The 25,220-nt window shown below is 48.0% G+C and overlaps 1 protein-coding gene across 5 annotated transcripts in view; it reads right to left on the minus strand.

The window, feature by feature from the left end:
• Nrp2 (neuropilin 2) overlaps nt 1–22,214 on the minus strand; it is a 113,306-nt gene extending 91,092 nt beyond the window's left edge. For 3 of the 5 annotated variants that reach the window (XM_004626643.2, XM_004626647.3, XM_004626646.2), the window contains exons 1-2: nt 21,215–22,214; nt 6,236–6,413 (exon numbers count right to left, since the gene is read on the minus strand). In XM_004626643.2, the coding sequence (XP_004626700.1) occupies nt 6,236–6,413; nt 21,215–21,287 (251 nt within the window). In that variant the 5' untranslated portion in view covers nt 21,288–22,214. The remainder of the gene's footprint in view (nt 1–6,235; nt 6,414–21,214) is intronic. The other 2 variants (XM_004626644.2, XM_023710142.1) reach the window with 1 other exon arrangement.
• Nucleotides 22,215–25,220: the final 3,006 nt, after the last annotated feature.

Here is a 25,220-nt window from a genome sequence, read left to right on the forward strand (position 1 = left end):
ATTACTCAGGCCTCTCTCTGCCAGGAAGAGGCTTTGTATCAGCAAGTCCCAAGGACAGCCCTGCTTAGTCCTCCTGCCCTGTGCGCACAAGGAGGGAAATCAAATTTTGTGCATTCAGTGTCTGCTCCCCAAAGCCCTCTGATCCCCCTTTTCCTCTCTGAGCACGCTGCTCTGTGCCAGGGATGACAGCCTCACTCACATCCCTCTGATTGCCTCATTTCCTCAGGATGTACAGGCAGCCTCTCCTCCAGGGAGACCCTCTAGATTTCCCCACCTACTAGAACTGGTGCCGTGGACTCACACAAGAAGCCCGCATCACATCCCAGCCAGAGCATAAGGTGTGGAGGAGGCAGCCAACACGACAGTAAAAAACAGTTTGCCAAGTAGGCTATCTGGCTTCAGACCAGCTTCTCTGCTGTGTCTGACAGTGGGACCCTAAGCCAGTTGCTTAACTCCTCTGAACCCAAGTTCCTTGCCCAGAAGATGGAAAGAATGACAATCACAGGTCACAGGTCTTGTTGTGAAGATCAAAGGAAACAGTGACTATGAAGGGCTCAGCAAAGGCCCAGCTCACAGACACCAGTCCAGACAGGACAGCTTTATCTCCAGTCACTATTGTTTTGTACTTGCCTTCTCTTCTGAAGCTCTAATTTACTTATCCTAGTTGGCCCAATGCTATTATTTATCATGCTTGACACACAGTAGGGCTTTAGTAACTACTTTCTGAGGAATGAATGAAGAACCAATTGTCATTTGGTTGGCAAGATGCACAAGTCACAGAGTAATAAGTGGCATCCACAGCCAGGATCCTTTCCTCCTGCTGTCATTACTTTGTGGCCTAGGAGGGATGAAGAGAGAAGCTGCATGTCCTGTCATCTATGCCCTGGTGTCTCTAAAATAATCACCTGCTAACACTAGCTTACAACCTCTAAGGGTGTGGAGGAGGCAGCTAGTGCTTTAGAAGGGAAATATGTTGTCCCTGCCTCTGAAGAACTTACATGCTCAGAACACGAGATGACCACATATACACAAAAGCAAGGAAATCAAGGTGACACGTGCCACTCTGGGAGGTCAAAGTAGGAGTCCATAGTAGGAACTGGAGGAACTGAGAAGCAGAGGGAAAGGGCAGGGGGGGGGCATGGAAGCAGGCTGCTGGAGGGAGGTGGAGGAAAGGAGAAGAGCCCTGAGCACTGGGCACTCAGGGTGCCTTGTGCAGGTGGAAGATTGTACATGTACGTAGAATGCTGACCTGGTGCACTTGGTCTGGTTATGTAGGACAATAACCATATGCCAGATATCCCAAATCTTAAAAGATCCAGAATATAGGGGTAGAAGACCTGGGGAGATAGCTCAGTAGAATAAGCGCTTGCCTGGCAAGCGCCTGAGTTCAATCTCCAGTACTGCAAAAAAAAAAAAAAAAAAAAAAAAAAAACCCAAAAACCACCATAGAATATAAGGGTAGGGAGAGCAGAAGAAAAAGATTTTAAGCATCTACATTAAGACTGATAATTTCAAGCACTGTTGCCCTAAACTTGATTTGGGATCACCTATCCATTATTTCTTGCTCTGCTGTTTCTGTATTCATTTTTTTTTTTTTTTCTTTTTCAGACAGGGCTTCACTATGCAGTTCAGGCTGGCCTTCAGCTCACTTTGTAGCCCAGGTTGGCCTTGAACTTGGGTCAGCCTCCCAAGTGCTGCCATTATAGGTGTGCGCCACCATGCCTGACAGTTCCTGGCCTGCTGTAAGATCGGCTATCTGAACCAAGTAGAAGGATGGCCTTGGTATTACACTGGGTTAGGGCAGAGCTGAGATGACAGAGCTCAGACCTCCTCGAAGACAGCAAGATAAAACTGATGCAAACTTGTAAAAGTAAGTTTGGTTTTTTTAAACAAAATGATAGAGCAAGTCAGAGGCACGAGGCTATAGAAGGCAGGCTCATGCATAGCAGAAGAAAAAACAACATCCCTGATAGGAAATAGTCCCCACATTTCCCAGCACAAAGCAGTGAGGTGCAGTTGCTAATTTGTTATGCATTTACATATAAGGCAGGGCAAACTTGCACAGTAGTAGTTAGGGCTTACGAGAGGGGAAAACTGAGGCCTAGAAAGTTTAAGAGGCCAACAATTCAGATTTAAATTTGTTGGATTCAAGTATAATCAAGAAATTCAAGTTTATTCAAGTATAAACTTCACAAAGAATGAAGTTTATTTATTTATTTTTTTGCGGTATCAGGGATCAAACTCAGGACCTTGCACTTGCCAGGCAGACACTTATGCCTCTGAGCTATATCTCTGGCCTCTAGAGTGAAGTTTAGAATCAGAAGCCTGAATCAGGAAACAGCTGACTCCTGCCAAGTGTCATTTTGGTTATGAAGATACACACATGTGGCACATGGCTTAAGGTGGCACCACTTACCGTTCAGAAAAGCACTTTTGGGGCCGGGGAGATGGCTCAGTGGAATAAGTGCTTCCCTGGCAAGCACAAGGACTTGAGTTCAATCCCCAGTTCCACAAAAAAAAAAAAAAAAAAAAAAAAAAAAAAAAAAAAAAAAAAAAAGAAAGAAAGAAGAAAGAAGAAAGAAAGAAAGAAAGAAAGAAAGAAAGAAAGAAAGAAAGAAAAAGAAAAGCACTTTTGGTTCTTTAAAGGGGTCTGTTTTAATTTCTGGAAATTTCCCCCAGATGAGCACTGTCCTTCCCAATGCATGATAAATGAAGTATTTTGCTACTGCACATAACGCACCCAGTAATGGTGGTGTAGACTTCCTGCAAGGTCTTTGGCCTAAGAACAGCTCTTTCAAGTTTCCTAGTGTCATTTGTGCTTTCTGGAAAATGTATTCCAATATACCCATTTGGAAAATGGCCATTTCTTACGGGGACCCAGCCTGCGGGAATGGGTTTTACTGGGTCTGGGCCCCTGAGGTGAGGGGTTGCCATACCTCTTTGAGGACTCATGGAGAAGCTGTTTTTATGACACATGGGTGAATGTTTTAGAAAATACAGATACTCTAAATTTTGAAAATGGAAAAAACACTCAACTTTGTGTGTGTGTTTCTAAAACCATTAACACAGCCTGCTGCCTCATGACTCAGGGGAAAGGCCTCAGTCTGCCAAAGCAGCAGCCTCCTCTGTTCCCCAGGGGACCAGGCGGCTTCTTTCTTTTTGCTCTCAGAGCCCTTTGTCCTGCCCTTCTACCCTTAGTACAGGAGCCTGGCACTGCCCGTAGGGGCTGCCCAGGCTCCAGGGCAGCCTGTGGGAGCTCAGGCCCAAGGGAGGGAAGGATCAGCGCTCACCAGGGACAACGGCCTTGAGTGCACTGATTTAGGCAAGGCCAAGCCTTGTGAGTGAAATTTTCCAAGCAGACAGCAGGCTTCAGTGGAACAAAGCGAACAAGTGGTGGTCAGGGGCAAAGTCTGTCTGGGGTTTACTCAGCAACTGCCTTGACCTTAGCAATGCAGATTTTAAGGTGCAGAGAGCTAAAGTCTTAGGGGCCAGAGATGAGAGTAATTTTTCCATACCAGGAACTGTTCCAGGGCCAGGGGCAATTTTTACAATAAATCTTACACACAGAAAAAGGAAGAGAAAAAGGAGGACTGACTGCCCTCTCCCCAGGGCTGGGAGGCTTTTATTTTCCTGACTTTCTTGCTCATTTCCCCTCATCCTAAGGTGTCGCTGCTACACTTGCATCATCAAGGACAGTGGAAGCGGTCCTTTTGGGAAGTGTTCACCTTATGGGCCTAGACAGCCAAGTTCAGTTTGGCGCCCATTTCCTGTTAACGGTGTTCTGCAAACATAGGAGCTTCCTTGGAACCAAAATGAAAAGAGGGAGAGGGAAGGAGTAAGAACCATGAAAGCCCACAGAAAACGTCCACAGCACCTCAGAGAGGAAGAAGCTGAGACACCCAGATGTGTCGTTCCGAATATAAAAATTAATGAAAATAGAGTAAAGCAGAAAAAAGGGGGCAGGGAGAGCTGAACGTAAGGCTTGGTAGATGAGGCTTAACCCGGAGCCGTTCTTACAATCTGGCATGGAAACAGACCCAGAAAGAGTTTTCCAGACCTTCCTGACCTTTGCAGGTCGAAGCCAGAAGCTCGGGGAGTGGGAGCAGGGAGGAAAACAGGAAACTACTCAGCGAGGTGGGTAAGCCAGGCTCTACCCTGGGACGAACCTGCTTCCTCGGCTGCAGTTGCAGCCAGGGCCATAGTCTGTGCCTCCGAGTTCTCCCTGCACTGCTCGGGGCCGCTGCAGCCGGGAAGGAGACAAGGACGTGCTTTTCACACCTTTTCATACTTGCCAGCTTACTGACACCCGAGCTTTTCCATCCAGAAAGCTGTACCTTTTCATTCTTCTATGAAGCACTCAGAACTCGGCCTCTTAGCAATTTCCCTGCAAGATCTGCTGGCATCAGCAGAAGAGAATTTGGCCCTCAGTGTGGAGAGGTGCTTAGTCAAATTTCTCTGAGCTCAGCCCCAAGCTCTCTGCAAATTATGCATCAGTGTGTGCCAATATGCCACAGCCCTGCCAGAGGCACCAGGGCCCCACATGCCTTCTAACGAGGCTCTCTTCTAACCAAAAATTGTTAGTAAAGTTCACTGTCAGGGAAGTAGAAGACTTGACCCGCTGAGTCAACGTGTCCAGGATGTGGACATAACAGAGACAAAAGAGGAACCAGTGCTAGTGTTGCCCACTGTCATCTGCCTAGTCAGGAGTGGCCTTGGGATTTGGACTCCACCTAAGGGCTCTTGGTTCTATGTGGCATCCATCTGGGAAACCATCTGGGTTTCAGCAGAGACTACCTCTCCTGAGGAGGAGGCCATCATGTAGGTGCAAAGGAGTCCTCCGAGGGCAAAAATGGCATCAACTCACCAAGCCCCGCACTTTCTGGCAGACTGCTAAGAGGGGCCTCGCTTCCTCGTGAAGGAAGGGCTGCCTGGGACCTACGCCTGCTCTGAAGTGCAGGCCGGGGTCTTGCTTGCTCCTCTATACCTTCCCCACCAGCTGGCTACTTTATTCATTTTCCAGCACCCACAGTGCATTTGGTGACAGAGTTTATTACTCAGGCAGTGCAATGGAATGGGACACTGGACGCTGATCTGGAGCAGAACACGTTGTGAGACACTCTTTTCTGCAGACAGTTTTCACTTTGGAGACAGGGGAACTAGGGAAGGAGCCCAGGGCCTTCATGCAGAGCTGTCCCTAGCCCTGTGGATTCTTAATTTTGAGACACACTTTCACTAATTTGCTAAGTTGTCCAGGTTGGAATCAAACTTTTGAATCTTTGCCTCATCCTCTCAGAGGGCTGGTAATACAGGCACATACAGTCAGACTTCCACCTTTGCACAGCAAGCAAAAAATTTAAAAGAGAGCTTATCAGAATACACACACACACACACACACACACACACACACACACACTTTCATTTGTCATATTACAGCACTACCTGCTTATATAGAGACCTCAGATACAGCTTTCTAAAGCACTCATAAGTGTCAATGTCCACTTAGCATCTCCTACGCCACATTTCCAAGGTGACAGGGCAGATGTCATGCTAGAAGACATCTGAGTCATCTTGAGTGACTGACTTAACCACTCTCTGTTGCAAAACGGAGATCACGGGGCACCAACTTCCCAGGCCCTTTCATCATGAGAATAAACAGATTAATATTTGTAAAGCAATTAGAAAAGTATTAAATAAATCTATAATGTCAGATTGGAGACTCTCACCTGTGTAGCACAGATATCAAAAATCAATGAGTCTAGACCAACCCTCAGAGTCAGATCTATGCGCTCTCTCTGTGATAAGGCAACCAGCTGGCACCTCGTAACAGAGTGGGGCTGACTCAGAGAAGTCTTCGCTTGGAGACTGGCTGCCGTTTTATTGAGGAAGCGGGTACATTCCTCCATGGAGCAGCAGTAGAAAGGGCCGTCGCCAAGGGGAAGGTAAATCCCAGCATGTGGGGGGGTGTGTGGGTGTGCGGTTCAGAGCCCACCCCTGCCCCACTGGGTAATCCTTTCTATCCCTAGAGACTGGGTACTGTTCTTTACACTTGACTCCACAAGGTTCTTCTATCCTCCATTCTGTGGAGTCAGTGCCCCCTTTATCTCCCTGAAGGAGGATATGGTCTTGTGGTTTCCCCTCAGGGGCTGAGATCACACAGCAGGGACAGAAGAACACTAGGTGGGCTGGGGGCTCGAGACCCCAAGGGGCAGCACAGTCGAGCAACAGTCATGCTTACTTGCAGTCGTGCTTCTCAATTTCAAAGTGAGGGTTGAAGTTGAGGACAATCTTCTGGTTGGGCTCGGGGGCGTAAACAATCCACTCACAGTTCTGGTGGGAGGGGTAGTCCTGGGGGTACCCTGGAGAGGTGATATAGCCGGCATCTTTGGAATTCAAACGACCTCCACAGGGTGGGTCTGGAAGAGAAAGCAGCAACCCAAAGGGTTTACACATTAAGGTCTTTCCTCCATGCCCCCCTTCCTCCATGCCCCCCTTCGCTTGCCCCCCTTTCCTTTTCGCACTCAGTGGCTGATCAAAACTATTTTACAGCTCATTCGTGGCAGTCCAGGAGGCTAACCTACTTGCTCATTCAGTGGAAGAGATGATTTCAGTCTATCCCTCTCCCTCCCAGCCAACTCCCCCCAAATATTCTGGTTATAAATATTCCCAATCATATGGTCTGAGATTATCAAAACAAGAAAGCTGTACACTCAACCTGCCTCCCTGCCTTTTCCTAGCTCCCCTTCTTGGCCCATATGCCTCTCCTCCTTCAACCCTGCAACCTTTCTTTACTTCATCAATCCTTCCTTCTAGTCAGTGTCTCCCAGCCCAGCCCAGGCAGCCAGCAGTCAAGGCTCCAGGAACTGACAATCATGGTTTTGTGGTGCAGACCCACAAGCGGGGCTGGTAACAATTACACGTGGTGCAAGGAAGCACTTTCTGCATTGGGTCAGAATAGACCCTGGGGAGTGATTTCAGTCTTTTTTCTTCTCTCTCTTTTTAAGAAAGAAAAAGCAAAATCTCCAAACACTTAATTCCACATATACTACAAATCTGATTTATTATTTCATTATATACCAAATGGAAAAATCTGCATTGGAGAAGCCCTTGGGTCCAGCCTCAGAATCTCCACAAAGTTGCTCTGTGTTGAGTGGACGCCTAGTTATCTGTGCACACTGTCCCTCCTGCCTGGTCACCACCACCAGAGTGTGCTGCCACTTTTTCCAGCCTCTCCAGCTGCAGGGAAGGCTGTGGCAGGCAGGAGCTGGCTCCCCCTCCCTGCAGAGCCTGGCTAGAGGTAAACAGCCTCATGTGGGCCAGAAGGGATGGGGGCGACCTTCAAAGGCAGAAAAGGTGGGCGATGACATTTGAAAAATCTCATCTATTTGAAAGTGAAGTGCTGTGATCCCTGGCAGGGGTTCTTGGGAAATGGGGGCTTTTGCTTAATACCACAGTTAGAACAGAGAGGCACAAGAGACATGGAAATATCCAGAAGCCTCTTGGAGGCCTTCCTGAGATGTGTGTGTCTCTTAGCATCAATCACAATTTAATATCGCCATCTGCATGGAGCAGCATGGGCCCCTGAATTATGTATGACAGCTCAGCAGCCGCCCTCCAGGACAGGGTCTTTCTCCTGTGTTCCCTCTTTGAGGGAGCAGGTCATGCATTTTTAACTCTACAGGTGCACTTTACCATTCCCTGTGTCTGTTGGCATTACTGTCTTCCAGACCTCAGCTTCAGATTTCCCGCCTGACAGGCTTTAAATGCATAAATGATGGGCACACTGCACACCAGTGCTTGGGACACAAATCCACACAAGTAGCCTTTTGGGCATCCAGCTTCCAAGACCTCTAACTGTGCTGCGGAACTGCCCAGAATCTAATGGATTCAGGTCTATTTCTTACTGGGAGAACAAAAGCCATTTCCTCAGGCTAGCAGACACCACATCATCCTCTACCTAATGACCCTGGACCCGCCCCAGTCCAGAAGGACAGTGGCCCATCCCTTCCACCCAGGCACAGCTAATGCCTGCAGCCCTTCCCAGCGCCCACAGCACCCGCCCACACTGGGCACCCAACTTCTCCCAGCTGGCCACATGGTGGATGATTGGGCCCATAGGAAATAGAGCCTCTGGGAAAGCAGAAGTGTGGGCACTTAGCTCATCAGCTGCTTTTACCAAACTAGCAAAAGAAGGAATTTTCTTCTGGGTCTAGGTCTCCTGCCAGCTATTTTTCAAAAAACTACATCCCTGCCATGACCCACCCCAAACCACATTTTTTGCCCTGGAACTCATCAGAGGAAATCTGAGCTGAGCTCCTGTTCAGTAACCCTTATGGTTTCCACATCATCCACATGCTCTCCCGTTTTTCCCAACCCCTTCCCTGCTTCTCTCCAGTTACTCTTGAAAGAAGAATTTCTCTGTCTCAATTCCCTAAACCCCAAGCTTAAGCTTTTAGTAATTAGACCAGGCTCACAGATCAGCAAGAAGACAGGAAACTTCCTCAGAGGAAAGAATCATTTGTCATTAATACTAGGAGCAACCATTTCCCTACTACAAAAAAAAAAAAAAAAAAAAAAAAACCATAGTATTTCCATGCCATAGATGATAGATGACACTTTCTGTTGTTAAAAATTTACTTAACCAAAAGAAAGAAAAATCAAAGTACTTACTGAAATACTTGCAAACCCATTAAAACATCTGCTTTGGTTGTGTGTGGCTAACTTTTTCAATATCCAAACATTTATAAACTCACATTCTTGTTTAGATTGGATTCAGACTCAGAAACACACACAAGCATAGATGTTGAACATACAGTACATATACATATTAGTAATTCACACTTTAGTCCTGTACACAGATTCGCACCCTCTCACAAAATATCACACACCATTTGCACAGACACACATCCACAAAGATAAATATTAAAATTGCTATCTCTCTTTTTCTTGGGGAGAAAGGCATTCTTGAAAGGCATTAGTAAAAACTGTAAAGAAAACACATTCAATCCTTCAACATTTCTTCTTTGATAATCGATCTTTCATTTTCAGAGTTGGGGGGGTCCTTCATTTCTGTGAAAAAATACAGTCCAATAGAAATTAGCTGAAGTTTCTTGGCTAGAGCTGCATCATCCAGGGCTTTGTAGGCCTTCACTGTGTTTCAAAACGAACTTCATAGCTGCTTTCTGTCCTATTTCAGGGGTCCAGCGAAGCCAAAGGAGAGTTGAACCCAAGGGCAAACCCCTTAAGGCCAATCTTCTTATAGAAAGGAAATTGACCCTGTTAAGTGGAGCTACTGAGCCAGTTTGGTGAGTTGACAAGAGACATCATTCCCAACTATTCTGTGAATACCTTTCACCTGGGGCAAATTCAGGTCCTAAAGAGAAGCAGCAAAACCCAGGTAAAAAATGCAAAGCCCTTTCTTCCTCCACCTGAGAGAGGAGCTCTAGTGGTGAGCCCAAGGCGTAAAGAGCCCCTGGAACACCTCTAGGTGTAATTTCAAGGAAATAGAACACTGTGTTCTTTTTTTTTTTTTTTTTTAATGTATTTAGTACAGGGTCTACAGGGTCTCACTACACAGATCAGACTCAGAGAGCTTCTCCTGTTTTCAGCCTCCCAAGTGCTGGAATTACTGGTGTGAGGCACCATGCCCAGTCTCAATAGCCATCTCAGTGCGCCTGGGGGCGGGGTTGGGGTCAGGGGCATGGCTGGGTTGGCAAAGCAGGGCAGGTTGGGGATAGAACATTAGCCGCTGTGCTCTACCTAAGCTGGCGCTTTAATTCCCTGGGCTATCTGGCAGGCCCAGAACACCGTGTTCTAAAGTCACAGTGTTTTGAATTTCCCGATAATGACTACTTAGGTGTTTTAATATTGAAATACAAAATATCAAATTATTTTAAAATCTTTAAGCCTGAGCCCCACCCCCACCACAGGCATCCTTGCTTTGCCACTACCTAAGCAGCTGCTGGTAATTTGGTCCTGGAAAGGGAGAGGAGCTTTGTGTCTATTCACTTAGGAAATCACCTGCTCAGAGAACCAACTTTAGGATAGATGTTGGTTCCTCTGTAGTACTGAATTTTTGGAATTATTAGAAAGTGAAAGAAGAACTCTTTAAGTATCTGGTCTGCCTTCTAGGAAAATTTAATTGTAGTTGTTTTAAAGGATCACCATCTGGCCTGAAATTGACAGTAGTTGCAAAAGTGCACCCTGGCTCTAGTGTGCAATTTTATTTTTATTTTATTTTATTTTTTAACATATTTAGTACAGAGTCGACAGGGTCTCACTATACAGATCAGACTCGTAGTCATCCTCCTGTTTTTTTGTTTGTTTGTTTGTTTGTTTTTGGTGGAACCAGGGATTGAACTCAGGCCCTCGCCCTTGCCAGGGAAGTGATTATTCCACTGAGCCATCTCCCTGGCCCCATCCTCCTATTTTCAACCTCCCAAGTGCTGGGATTAAAGGTGTGTACCACCATGTAGCATGCAATTTTAAATAACCAGAATTACAGTGATTACTTCACAAGAGTCAGAGTTGTGTGACAACAAGTTGTATTACAACAGCCAGAGTTGTAAAGAACAATTACAACCTTTGGCCAAACTGAAGACCAAACTAGGGACCAGCTGACTGGGTGGATGTGGGCAGAGTGAGGGTGTAGGCAAACATGGCTGTGTGGTGGTCGGTGGGACTGGCTACCAGGAAAGGGAGGCCCGACTGGCAGAAAGAGAGGGAGATGATCTGGTTCTTGGCTTAGTGGGCCCTTCTGGGTAGAGCTTTGCATTGTCATTCAAGGAATGGATCATATTAAGTGGATAGGTGACAAATCTTGCTTTTTCCTAGAAGTTGTACCCTTTTCCCCTCTTGATCAGATCTCTACCCAGAACTCCAGTGTACAAGGCAGATGGAAGCAGAGTGCCTCCTGCCTGCCCGAGTCATGCACACCTCGGCCTTGGTCGCCTCGAATCTCCCAGAGTCTTCTCCACCAGTCCTTCAGTGCCTCTTGGAACGTGATTTGAAGCCCACCGAGCTACAACTCAGTTATTTTTGTCTCTTTAAGATGCTGTGGGGAGGAAAGCTAGTGGAAGGATTAGGAGGCATCTATTTCTCATCTGACATGATCACCCTTCTCCAATTTCAGTTAAATGCGGTCAAGCTGCATGGGCACGGCATTCCCCGCTGGACATATTCTTAGGGGGCCAGTAGCAGCCTACAGCTGTGGTAGTCACACTCATCACATATGTGTCCTGTCACTTTACATCATCACAAGAAGGGAGCATTCAGGAGTAAGGTGTTCTGAGAATGAGACCATCTTCAAGTAACTTGAGGGGTGTTACCAGCCACTTAGTCAGGAGTCCAGGCGTGCTGTGCACCTTGGAGCCCTTGGTAAAGTCGTCTCACTTCTGGAGATAATACACTTTATTTACAATTTATTCTTTACAGCGGAATCCCCTCCTGTCCTATTTTCACAATACTGTTTTCCTTTAATTATTAATAGTAAGGCAAAAAATTCTTAAAGGGGAATGAATGCTGGTGACAAGTACATGCACCTACTACCCACAATGAATATATTCATGATGTACAACAAACATGTACTAATAAAATTAAATTAAACTTGAAGAGTAAACCTCAGTCCTCCTGGGCATTTGACTGGAAGCAGCACTGGGAAAGAGTCAAAAAGTCTTGTTAGCAAGTCTCATCTCACAGCTGGACAGTGTGCTGGGCTTGGGTAGGTTAGTAAGGCAGCCTTGTTTCCCTCTTGTCTATACAATGGGAGGAGCGATCCAAAAGGCCAGTTCTAATTGTGAAATTTGAAGTCTACTAGGTGGGGAAAAGCTCCACTATTTCATAGATGGTCCCCAAATCTCAAAAGTTTCTTTTCCTGCCTAGACAGAAAGGCATTTGTCCTAGGTGTTACCCTATTTTATTTGGCGGGTGAGCCTGAAACCTCAGATGAACGTCTGTCTTGCATTATGAGAGTTTAAGTGTCCCCTTTAATCACATTAGCTGTACTGATGGAAGTTTCTTTTCTTAACTGAGCCTGTGGCCTCATATTTATAAATATCATGGATACACAGCTCTGTGTGTGAGCATGTCAACAATAGGACTGCAGGAAAAAAAAGACAAGAGTTTCTTCCAATCCCTTCCTCAGACCACCTAAGTCCTTTGCTCAGGGTTTTAACCAAACTTCACTCACCAGCCCAGGATTAGCTGCGTTTGAAGAGTTATTTCTGTGAGCTGAGGCTGGATTTTGTTTTATTCAAAGCAACTTCAGCCTGTCACAAGACAGTCTTATAAAATCCACATCTTGGCTTAAACTGGGAAGAAATGAGCCAATCCATCAGCCAGGAATGCGTCTGCTTGACCACTTCCTAAGGCAACTAGGAAGGGATGCAATCTATTCAATTTATGGGTCCGGGTGGCAGTGAGTGATGCAGTCCTGAAGGCACAGCAAATGGGAATCCCTGTGAACTTTTTCAACAATAAAGTTCAAAATCTGAATAAAAGAACCATGTGGGAGGGAAGAGAGAATGGATAGGGGAGCAAGAGAGGAGCCATACATGCGCATGGGAAAGAGGAAAGAGTGAAGTGGAATCTCTTCTCCTATCCCTCTCACAGATTTGAGACGCACACAACTGGAAATGGGGCCTGGAAATAGGGCTGTTTGGACCTCTCTTCCCCTCAATCTGGATTCTAAAAATGGACCCTCATTTAATCGTTAAAATGTAGGTTTGATGTGATTACCTTCCCTGACCTCGAATCATGCCACCTGTGATAACCTTGTTATTTGTCATCTTATATCATAAACAAATGCAATTCCAATAGGGCAGCTGATATAATAGCATTAGTTGATATTTATGGCTGCTCTTTTCCAGCCCTCTTTGCAAATGCAATTTTGATGCCATTGATGGGAGATCTGGGATTACAATTCCTGACCATTTGGACAGACATTTGGGGAAGGAAACAGAAGAAGAATAATTTTCAGGTCTCTTCAAAAGCCAAAGGAGGAAAAAAGGTGGTAATAGAATACTTTTTTTTTTTTCATTTATTTTGATTAACTAAAAGCTTAAGTTGAAATATCAATGGATCCCCATTGGTAAGCACATGAAATCCAAACCTCTTGGTCTTGCAATTTGGGCCTTGCACTGAACTATTATCGCTAAATTTATTTGTGATTTTTCCAACTACACATTCTGAACTGCAGCTTCTGGGTGTTCTCCAAACAACTCAATGTCCATGGCCCTGTTCTTCCCTTTCCCTTCCCCTATATGCTTTTCTTGGCTCTAAATCCCCCAGCCCTCTGCCATTACTTATTCCCTATATCAAAGGCCCCAGGGCACCTGTCCTCCCCACAGATTGCAAAGGCCAGCTCTCTTCAACATCTTCTGAGGACTGTGAGCATGCTCAAGGGCCTATCCACTCTACTGGACCACCCAGCAATTTGAGAGCTGGACTTCTCTTTGAGCCACCTTTGACAAACCTTAAGCAAAGCCCTTCCCCTAAATCAGACTCAATTAGAGTTGATGAGTTAATAAATTAAAAATGAACTAAAGTCACACCAAAAATATCACTGGATATCACAAAATCTGAGCTTTATCACAAATTATTTTGCTTTTCCAGCTACTAACTCAGCTCCCTTCACTCAGCTGCAATTAAATGCAAATGTTTGCTTTGTGGTGAACTAAGGGTTTAAGTTAAGTCATCCTGGGTAATAATATGCAGGCATCAGTTAAGGTAGACTTAGTGTGACACCTTACCCTTAGAGTAAATTCAGGGGATATACACATTTTAATTGCAATAATAGTAAAATTAATTAATTCCAAGGAGTTCTGCTTTGTTGCTCCTCATTCCCAAAGACAAATTCTCCATGTTTGTTGTCAGTGGCATCAGGAAAATGCAAACCATTGCTCCATCACTAACTAAATCATTCCTTGGCATTACGTTTTATCTTACACAGTTTCAGCTCACCTCACTCTACTCAGTCCCTGCCCTGCTCCTATCTCTGGCCCCTAATATGCCTGTGGGGCACATCTGTTTTATTTTCCCCCTTTAGCCCAGCAATTATTATCAGTCAGTCCAGTAATTTGCAATTCCCTTTATCTTCTCAGCTGAAAGACTCTCCAGAACCCTGATCCCTGGTTATCAGAACATCTTTGGAAGCAGGGAGCAGGGTACCAGGGACACATGCGCCAGGCTGGCCAGCAGCCTCATCCAAAGACAGCTACCAGGCAGGAGAGCTTCGCTCTTATTATTTCCAGCCCCTTCCCTTCTCTCTGGATTAGATCATGACTCTTTTATGAAGACCCAGAGGGAAATGGGATTATTAAGAGTCTTGCTGGGTAAAAGCTATTTTGTCTTTCTGACGACTTTTTTGAGTTCAGCTGCTAAGGGGCCTTAATGCCAGAGTAGAAGTTATTACAAATTCGGAGAGTGCCTTAAACACAGTGCTCCCTGCTGAGCACACTTTCAGTGATGAAGGATGGAAGGGGAGGAAAAGGAACAGAGAGAAGGAAGATTAAAAAAAAAAAGATTTAAAAAAAAAAGTGAAAGCAAGAACACAGAAAACAGCACAAGGAGAAAAACATGCAAAAGGGAGACATAAATCCAAGATGTGAACCAGCAGAGACTGTCCGCCTGTGAAGAACACTGTGGCGAGAGATAATCTGGTACTTATAAAACACAGGCAAAGGGTTAGCAGGGGGACGAGCTGAGAACGAGGAATTAGTTATTGCGCCCCCTCAAATCTCTTAAAAATAAAACTCACCACAGTGGTGACAGTGAGTTTTCTACGATCACAAGATGGTTAACCCCACTAAAGCTCATTAAAGAATTCAGTGATTTCAAGATAAGCCTCATGTGTGACAAACAGTACTCTACCTCATCTAATACGGCACGACTACCCTCAGGGTAGCATTATCAAACACATTTTACAAGTAAGGAAACTGAGGCACAGAGTGACTACACGCTCTGGCCAGTCAGAGTCCCTGGATTACAGGCCTGGCATGTGGTTGAGCTGGATCTTAAACCCAGGCAGCCTGGCTCCTGAGAAGCCTTCAGAACCTAGCAGTCCAAGAGCTTCCACCGCCGCCGCCACCACTACCACCACCACTACCACCACCACCACCACCACCACCATCCCTACCACTACCAGCACTTCTCAGTGACAGACTTATTCCCTGGCAGTTTTTGAAGGAAAGACAAACATTTTGCCAGTTCAAAAATCCTTTTTCCCTGCCCATGCCAGTAAGCTGCCAGTGTGAATAAGCAGGGATGTGTGCAAGGCTGGGGAGGGAGCAGGCTGGAAGCACTTAACACCTTCTCTGCTTCCCGCACCCCCTTGCTCAGCTCCTTGTCATTCCTGCCCTCTTTCCCCTGTTGAGGAAACCCCAGGCGAGGGGCTTGGGGCAGCAAGGTGCTGAGAGGGGGGTGCAGAGGATGCCCTGGTCTGAAATCAAGTATTACATCAGAGGTTCTTTGTCAACACTCACGTCTGTCCTTTCTTCTCAAGCTCTCTTCCCTATCCTAAATGCCACACTGTTATTGTTCTACTGGATAGGAACAACATTTTCAGAAAGGGGGGATTTATTTTTACAGCACAGCTGGTCTGCCAAAGGTCACATAATTTGGCAATGTTCCCAGTGGTTAAAAATTAATTTCTCCTTATTAATACAACGAAGGTCCCATAGGATGGGAGCTCAGTCTTATCTAAACTTGACAGCTTCCTAAACCTTTAGAAGGAGCTTTCTCCTGGAGGGCTGGCCACGAAACAAGGCCAGTATGTCCTGGAATACAACCCCACTGAATCCTCTTAGCCAATGAAACCATTAACCTGCAGCCATTTCTCATAAAGGCAGATAAGGCTTTGAAAAAATGCTATAGGAGCCCCAGAAAAAACTTATGGGGTATCTTCCAGGAACGGGTTAGGCATCATCTTAAGAAATGAACAGTTAAGTTCTTACCTGGAAAGAACAGTTCAATGACTAACTTCTGGGGATGAAAACACACCTGCCACTCAACATGGGTTCCTCACTTGGCAAACCATGGCCTGATGATCAAGTGCCTCAGATATGTTAGTGTCTACTAACTACAGCCGAGACGCCATTTTGCAAAGCCTTCCTGCTCAGCTCAAGAGATTTCAAGTGCGTCATGCTTGTCTACACGCAAAATCACAGCATACTTAGTTGTTCTAATTGGCTTTTGTAAATCATGAATCAGACAACATAACAGTATTCTGTAATGGCAGAGATTCCCCTAAGCAGAGGAAGTGGACTATGTAAGAAGCAGATCAAAGGTAGATTGGGGGGGGGCAGGGAGATAGCTCAGTAGAATAAGTGCAAATGCAAGGGCCTGAGTTCAATCCCTGGTTCTGCCAAAAAAAAAGGGGGGGGGATTGCTTGGTTTAAAATTACTTTCCTTCCAGGACTTCCTTATGATACTGGCTTAGGTAAATTGCCACTTTTCATGGATTGCTGTGACTTTCCTGTTATTTTGGGTTTTTTTAGTTGCCCTGTTTTAGAGGTCAGTTAGCTGACACCTAGTACCTAGTTCCAGATTCTATTCTGATTTGGTTTGGTTTGCTGAGGCCTAGTGCACAAGGTTGGTCCAACACAATGGCATAGCAATTGAATGTAATCTGCTTCTTGTTCTGTCTTTTTTACAAAGGGGAAAAAAACCTCAACTCCTTTCCAAAAGTCTTTCCAAACCGGTTCTTTACAGAATGCATTCTTTGACCTTTGTACCCAAGACCCTGGCTTTTGAATTCTGTCATCTTAGAGCTGTCCCACACCCAGCCCAACCCAAGTCAATTCATTCTCTTGATTGCTTTAACCAAGTGCAACCCACCAGAGTCCTCAGAATCATCCAGTCTAGGTGTCTTCCCCCAAGGATCCGGACTACCATTTGTGCCGCATTGCCTATGAATTGGCATTTGTACTCCTGTCACCTCAAAGATAGGAGCCAGTCTTTCTGCAGCAGAATTCGGACATCACGTTTAACAGCAGGGAAGCCAGGAGCCATTGGATAGACAGCAGGAGTCCTGTGTAGAGAGCTCCAGCCACATCAGCTTTCCAATCTTGCATTTTGCCACTTGGGTGCTCTGTGGCTTAATGTGTGAGGCTCTTTGGGTGACAGAAAACTTCAACCTATGTGCTGCTGGGCGCACAGTCTTGGACAAGCTGGGGCCTGCCCTAGAACCCTATGGGGTGTGCTCCCGTCCCACTTCATGAACTGTGTGCCGTGTTGGCAAAGGGCGCTGTCTTTCCCACCTCCAGAGCCTGCTTCTGGGAGAAAGTTTAGTGGGCACCGACTTAATGTGGGCAACAGAGCAAGACCCAGGGCAGGCTGTCTGTTGAGCAAGCAGGCTGTCTGTAAAGAATCTGCGTCTGCTGTTGTACTTGCAAATTATGTCATCCCACATGGGGGGGGGAATGCTAAAAGAAACACACTCTAAACCGCTATCTGGGGTCTAGATGGTCCCTTCGTCTCCTTCAGGATTTGTCTGAAGCCAGACCTGTCTCCCACAACCAATTTACACCTCTTATCTGATCACCAGTCCCGACGCAAGGCTGAATTGACGAGTCAGTCCGTGTCCATGGCAATGGTATTACAGCCCAGCACAGATCAAAGGAAGATGCTTACAGGGTCTAGGTTCCTTCGGGCCCGAGTGGTAGGTACATTAGCGTTGTTAGTAGTCACCATCTGAAGAACCCATTGTCAGACCCCAGTGATTTCCTGGTTAAAAAAAAAAAAAAAAACTACATCCCCCCCAACCTCCCAAGCACCCCCTGTGTGCAGATCCTGACTACCTGGTGAAGACTAGTCTCAGGCCGTAGCTGTCAAGGACTGGCTAGCGCCAGAGGGCTCTCTTGGTCTCAAAATGAAAGCAAGGGGGGGAGGGGGGCTGGGCAGCGTGCAAGCGCCAACACCGGAGCATCGAGCCCCTACCCGTGCTGAGGAAATTCTGCCGCAGCCACAGAAGCTGCGGCACAGATGGGCCGGATCCCTTAAACTTGGTCGGCAACAAATCTGATTTCCAACCCCCCACCATGCCTAGAGGGGATGTTATTCCCAGAGGAGAGACGATCCATTCTAATGCCCCTGCTTCATCTGGCCAGTAGAATTCTCCGGCCCCCCACCCAGCCGCCCGGCGCCTGGGACCTGGAGGGAAAGACTGGGACGCAGCCACCCGCGGCGGGGGCGGGGCGCCCTTTAAAAACTGAGCACCTCTCCCCCACTAACTTGTGTTGATATTCAGAAGAAATCAATCAATGAAAATGAAGCATAGGCAGTAAATGCTGTTTCTTTCTCCTGCGCGGAAAAACAAGGGGAGGGGGGTGGGGGGGGCGGAGACTGAGGCTCGGGCCGCAGAGGCACAAAACTTCCCGGCCTGCGCCAACGAGGAGGAAACGCCGCAGGCTTCCTCCCGGGGGTGTCCTCAGCCGGGAGGAGGAGGGGACGGGCCGACTTGGCAGAGGAGAGAGCCTCAGTTTTGCTTTCGCTGGGAATATTTTTGCCTAATAGAATGTTTATGGATTGCTCAGCTCTGTTTCTGCTGCGTAGCCCAAACAAATCGATGCGGCGTTAGAGACGGCTGGGGGTGGGGTGGGAGTCCGGGCCGGGCCCGCGTCCCCACCACGTGGAGGTTGCGCGGCTTGCTCTTCACCTGCTCTGCGCGCGGGCGCTCGGTGCGCGCAGCTTCCCGAGCTCGGCCAAGTAGCGCGTGTTCCGGCGGCGCAGCCCAGCTCCTTCCCGCCCCTCTCCGCCCTCGGCTCTGAAATCCCAACCCAGCTTCCCGCCGCCTATCTCGGCAGGCACTGAGATCTTCAGCCGCCGGCAGCAAACCCTCAACGCCGGCCCTCCCGAGACTGCGGCGAGCTAGCTACGCACAGCGGAGCATGGAGCAGCAGGGAGCGCCCAGAGCGGGGCCCACAACCTCCCCGAGTCCTCGAGCCCTAGGGCCGGCGCCCAAGCAAACAGAGGGGGTACCCTGCGCGCGGCGCCGACGCGACTTCCTAGCCGCCCGCCGCTCCTTCGGTCGCGTGCCAGGACTCCGCATTATTTCCGCAATTGCTCTCCTGCGCGCACCTTTCTCCCTCTTTCCCCAGATTCTTTCTTGGAATGGGTCCTCCCGCCTCTGAGGCGGCTGGGCTGGCGCACACGGGTGAGTCAGAGATCTACCGTGGCCTCGCCCTTTGCCACCCATAGCTAGATCCCTGGGTGTCAGTCGGTTGCTCTGGCTGAAAGTCTGAACAGTCCTTGGCCTGGGATCACCCCGGGGGAGCTGAAAGTATTTACTCTGGCTAAGAGGTCCCAACCCCAGGTGCCACCCTGAAGTTGCGCCTGGCCTCCTACTGGGTGATCTGCCTCGCACAGCGTGCTCCAAGCCTCTCTGGAAATGACGCAGCGCGGCCAGGGGTTGCGAGGGGAGGGGGCTGGCTCTGCAGAGCGCGGGAGGCAGGTGGCAGAGCAGGAGTAGGTCCGAGCGGGTGTCGCGCGCGCACACACACGCATTCCACACACTGCTCAGGGACAGATGTGTGAACATCTGGGGTTGGAGCTGTCCCGGAGTATTCACCGTCGCTCCCGCTCTGCTCAGCACACACAACCTGAAGTTGGTGTATGGGGGGGGGGTTGGCATGTGGATGTGTGGTGTGTACCAGTGTGCGCGCACTCGTGCGCCAGGGCCTACTGGAGTCCGCGCCTGGATAATACCACCATGGGCATTCTCACGGCGCGCGTTCCCGCGCGCCCACACCCTGAGCAAATCTCACAAACATACATAATTTAGGCAGCATCCAGGTCTGTGAGAGGTAATTTAATTTCTCTTCGGGCCAGGAATTTAGAATTAAGGCAAGATAGAATGGGAAGCCCAGAAAAATCTAAGAGGGACCTGTACACATCCCCTTAGATATGATTTGCAGCTGTTGTTACGGCCGGGAAGGAGATGGGAAGGGCTGGATTTGGGTGGCAAAGGCATTCATCAGTTTTCCTCCTCGGAGAAAACCGGAACCCAAATGCCCCAGCTTAAAGGGGCTGTGCATGTGCTTGGGGAAGAGATGGGGAGCAGCTTGCAGGAGACCCTTAAGGACTTGTACCCTTCTGGGGTGTTCAGAAGGTTGCCAGGAGTTAGCCCTATTGCTGAGGGCATCCTCTTTGAATTGGTCTGGGGCAAGGGCACTTATTTTCTCTCTATTCTTGCCCTATTTCCTCCAAAGATGACTTCCAGTCCCCAATCACCTGTGGCACTAAGAGTTTTGTTGTAAGATTTCAGGCACTGCTCTTAGAGAGGAAAGGCTCACCCAGGTCAGGGACCCAGGAATGAAGAACCAGCCCTATGGATCCCCTGAAACTAGAGACACCTTTCCTGGGAGTGGACCCCTTGCCACTCCCCACAAATGCTGGGTCCTCACCGTTCTGAGCCTCACAGTGCTTATCTCCATAAGGGCCATACACCCTTCTTGGCAGGTGTTGAGAACACATTCCACTCAAAAGTTTCTAACCACTTCACAGGAACAAGAGCCCTTCCAGGGCCCTGCCATTTGTTTCATCTAACAATAATCTTTAAAGAACATATGATCTACTTTCCCAGAAAACACTGATGCAGGAAGGAGGCAGGGACCACCAAGCTCCTTGGTCACCAGCTGCACCCAGTAGAGGCCCCTATCTCAGGGAAAGCCAACTTTGCTCCAGCAGCCTGGGCACTGTGAGTTCCAGGCATGTATCCATCCATTCTGAAAAGAAATCTACAGCATCTGAAAACAAAACTACTCTTGCTTTCCCAAGCCTTTCAGTTAACATTGCTCAATATAGTTAAGAGGAGGGAATGCGAATGATTTATATTTCACTGGCTAGGTTGAAGAAACTCAAGGGAGATGTGTTCTGCTTCAAGACAGGGAGAAAAAAATCCCCAAAAACTGTAATGCAAAGGCTTTGTAGTATTTTTAAACCTTTGATTCAGTCCATATGTGACATCTGAACACCGCCAAATTCTGTTACAATACACACACACACACACACACACACACACACACGCAAGCCTGTAGCAGGAGAGAAAAGTTGGGTTTTAGCAGCCCTGTGTACAAGGAGGCCCGGCTGGGCTCTCGCTTTAAATTATTGAGTATTGAGGAGCCTCCTCCTGAGCCATTCTGTGAGGTCTCTCCACATTTGCAGGCGCTTTTAAAGGGGGAACCATGTTAGAATGAACGGAAAAAAACTTTGAGGGGCTTACCTGGTTGGCCTCTCACTTCGGGTCCTAAGAAGCAGAGAGCTAGGAAAACCCAGGTGAGAGGAAACAGATCCATTTTGGAGAAGGAAGGTTTCTCCAGAGCTGGGCTTGTAAGATTCTTGTACAATTATATCTTTGTGGGTTTTTCTTTTTTCTTTTCTTTCTTTCTTTCTTTCTTTCTTTTTTTTTTTTTTTTTTTTTTTTTTTTTTTTTTTTTTTTGTCTCTCTTATTTTCTGCCTGGCAGTGTCTTCTGTAGAGGTCTCTTAACGGTCAGGTCAGCGTTTCCCTCTGGGGTCCTGGCGACCCGTCTTCACCTTTATTCTTGCTGAAATTCCCACCTCACTCGGAGGGTAGCTCTTGAAATCAGCCAACAAGGTTAGAAAGGGTTTTCTCTCATAAAAACAAAACGCATGTACGCTCTCTCCAGTTCCTCAAAGTGTCATTTCCTTTATCTTACAACATCTCGAGTATTTCCCGAAAGCCAAGTGTGAAATAATGATAATAAAAATCAAAGCCAAGACTTGCCTTGGGCATCACCCGGCCCCCAGGAAGCTGTGCGATCTCAGAAGCGTAAACTGATACCCGCGCCCGGGCACCCGAATCGGACCGACGGGCGGAGGCACCGATGGCCGGACAGCCCGAATGGGAGGCGGTCGACGGCTCCCGTCCTCGCTGGGTTCCCCTAGCGGGAGCCTCTCCCAAGGCTACACCCGCTCGGCCAGCCTCTCGAGGGGAGTCTGCGGAAGGAAGCTGCTGCGGAGGCTGCTAGCGTTGGCTGCCGGAGCGGCGGCCGTGCCGGGATTGCCCGGGAGAGCGCACTCCACTCTGAGCCGGCAGGCGCCCGCCCTCACCTCCACCTCGCCGAGGGGCTGCGCATCTGAGGATGTGCCGGGGGTAGGCTACGGGCCGGTGCCTCGCTCGCCTTCACTGCCTCCCCTCTGTCTCCCCCCTGCCTTTTCAGGCAGAGCAGCATGTGGATGTCAGAGCCGCGGCAGAGCTATCCGATTACGCGCCGGCTCAGGACCCGCCCCTTCTGTGTTCGCGATTAAAGAGGCAGCCGCGGAGACGCGCGGCGCAGAGCCGAGAACCGCGGCACCCAGCTCTTCCTGGGTAGGGGCAATTTCCCCCGCAGCCGCCGGATCTAAGTGAAGGCAGCTCGCACCCCACCGCACCTTTCCCTGGTCACCTTCCGCACACCTCTGTGGTTGGCCGCCGGTGCCTCTCGCTCCCGGGTACCTTCAGGGCACTCTGCCCTTGGCCACGTCGCCCTCCCTGTAGGGAAACTGAGCGGAACCGGTGACAGACCTCGTCCCCCTTCCGTTCCCTGGCTCGGATGCCACACACACAGAAAACAGCACAATACCACGCTCAATGGCGCTACACGAGGAGTTGGGTGGTGCACCGTGTTTGCGGCAGGAGTCTGCCGGCAGCTCAGCCATGTGTTCGCGCAGGCAGCAGTGCGCGGCGGCGACACACACTGTCAGCCCGCGCTGAATAGAACCCAAACACCCCTTGTGATTCCTCCTCAGATCCTTTGTTTTGTCCCAAACAGACTCCCCTGCTCTCTGGCTCAGGACTTAGTTATCCATGCCCCTTTAGCTTGCAGCCAGAAGACAAGACTTTTCAGTAAAGAACTTCAGGTAATTAGAGTAGACCCTTCCTTTTCCCCAAAGTTCAGGTGCATGAAGCTTCTCCTCAAATTATTACTGTAGTTCTCTGTTCACCTTCCCCCCCACTGTGGTCACATGCAGAGAGAAAGGCAACAGCAGCATACCCACTCCTGTAAGTGGAGCCCTGAGACTGTTTGCAGAGGGCTGTGAACACTCCCCTCTTTATGAGGATGACTTGTTAGATTCCAAAGGTCTGCTTCGTTGGGCACCTATTACAACTCCATTATAAAGACCAACAGAACTGCCTAAATAACACTCCAAATACCTTTTCTGCCAGTCTGCTGAGGCAGAAAAAGTTTGGGTGGCAAGAAGCACATACCTCTGTCTAATGTGTTTTGGTCTTTGCTTGTACTTGTGGATTCTTCTGGGTGGTTTCCCTCCTTATCTGGACTTGCCACATTAGCTTTGTTTATCACTTTTAGTGTTTGAAAAACCTGTAACTCCCACTTACATGTTATTTACACTGAGATAACCAGAACAAAATTGAATCAGAAGTGATTTGCAACCAGTTGAGCCAAGCCATTGAGGGATTTCACAGTGGAAACTCTCAGGCTGATTATCATACTTCAGTCTTAGATGTTGGCTACCAAGCGCAGGTACCAGAGGCCTCCTGAGTTCTCCTAGGGAGTATGCCTCCATCCCAGCAAGGCCACCTTTTATTCCATGTTCTCCTTCCACACCCCCCCTCAAATTCTTCCTTCTCTTCCTTTCTCCCTCCTTTCTTTTCTTGGCTTGAGAACTTATCCACATTACTAAACACTTCATATTTACATTTTCTCTAGTTAAAGTTCAATTATAAAGAATCACTCCTGTCCCCAAATATTTGATGAAGAGGCAGTCTGGATTTTGAATCTTAAGCAAAGAGCCCTGCTTATAGTCAGTGCTAAGATGCCAATCTGAAGACAAATAATACTATCTGCAGTGACAGGCCTTGAACAGAAAGGGTCATTTGGTCATTCAGTGTCATCTCCCCCACTACTCCCAGGTATGCTAAATCATTCCAGCAAGTGCCTAAGGTGGGAGAATCCAGCGTTGGAGAAAACTAAAGCCACGGTTTAGGTGCAGGGCACAGTGAAAAGAGAAAGAAGAAAAGGAAACAGAAACCAGGGCAACTCTGGCCATCTTGCTTTGGGGTCTCAGGGTTGAGGGTTCCCATTAGGCTACTCCCAGGGTCCTTGGTCCAGGAAGGGCAAGGTCAGGGAGGATCTGTTCAGTATCCTCTTCCTGGACCCAGTTCTCAGCATTAAGTATTCATTCGTTTTAAGAGATGTCCTACAGGGAGAGCTACCTCACTAACTTACTCCCTGGAAGGCTCTGCATTACTGCTACAGAACTTCTCCCCAGTCTATTTGCTGAGGCCTCATTTCCTGCAGCTGGGTGGGGAACAACCTTAGGTGCAGAGTCCTAGGGACTCCAAGCAGCGAGAGCATTTTCCAGTCCTCTAGGGGGCAGCACTAAATAAATAATGCCAACTCGATTTATGGTCATCCTGGTGGTGCTTTTGCCTTCCACAGCTAAAAGTACTACATCAGATCATGGGAACTAGCTGGCTTTCCCCTAGGCCACTCTGAGCACCATTCCATAGGTCCAGGGAGGGCTTAGAATTGCTTTATTCCAGGACTTCCAAGAACTCTTGGGAATGAGGGACAAATTCTACATGTGCCACGTGGAAAATGAATCTTTAGGGAAATTCTTCAGCCTGGGACTGGCTTGGACCTGCTAGCCTTGTTTTGTCTAAACTGGAATCTCAGAGGTTTGGCTGTGTGTGTATTTGCTCCACCAGAGGAGCAGGAGTGTGGAGCCAGCTTCCACACTTTTTTGTAGGGTGGGACTCCCTATTTTTGACCTTAGTTAAGAAAAGCCTGGCTTCTATCAGGCTAGTCTTAGCCCCAGAAATAGTAGGCTTACTCACTGAAACACAGAACTGGCTAAAAAACAGCTAGCCATCAAAGCTGGTATTCCTGACCATGCTACTCACCCAGGATATTCCTTCATGGTGAAATAGTAATAGACAATCCCATACCACATTCCATTCCGTTGATGGGAAGAGATGCAGGGGAACATGAAAGAGATTTGTAAATGATGATGAGAGAAAGCTGTGACTCAGCCACACCCCAGAAGAAAGGTGGGTGTTCCTGGCTAGATCATCCCAAATCTAGTGGTGCATTAGGAACCTAGAGCAAATGCCAAAATTTCAGATCCCAGGGTACCGATCTCTTAGAGCTTAGTTCTTTAGGTCTGTAGTAGTACCTGGGAATCTGTATTTTTAAACACACATTTCAGGCTATTGTGATATGAAGCCTCACTGGCCAGCAATTGACCTGGACCTTTGCGTAAT

Source organism: Octodon degus, unplaced genomic scaffold (assembly GCF_000260255.1).
Source record: "Octodon degus isolate 3935 unplaced genomic scaffold, OctDeg1.0 scaffold00016, whole genome shotgun sequence".
Classification (NCBI taxonomy): Eukaryota; Metazoa; Chordata; class Mammalia; order Rodentia; family Octodontidae; genus Octodon; species Octodon degus.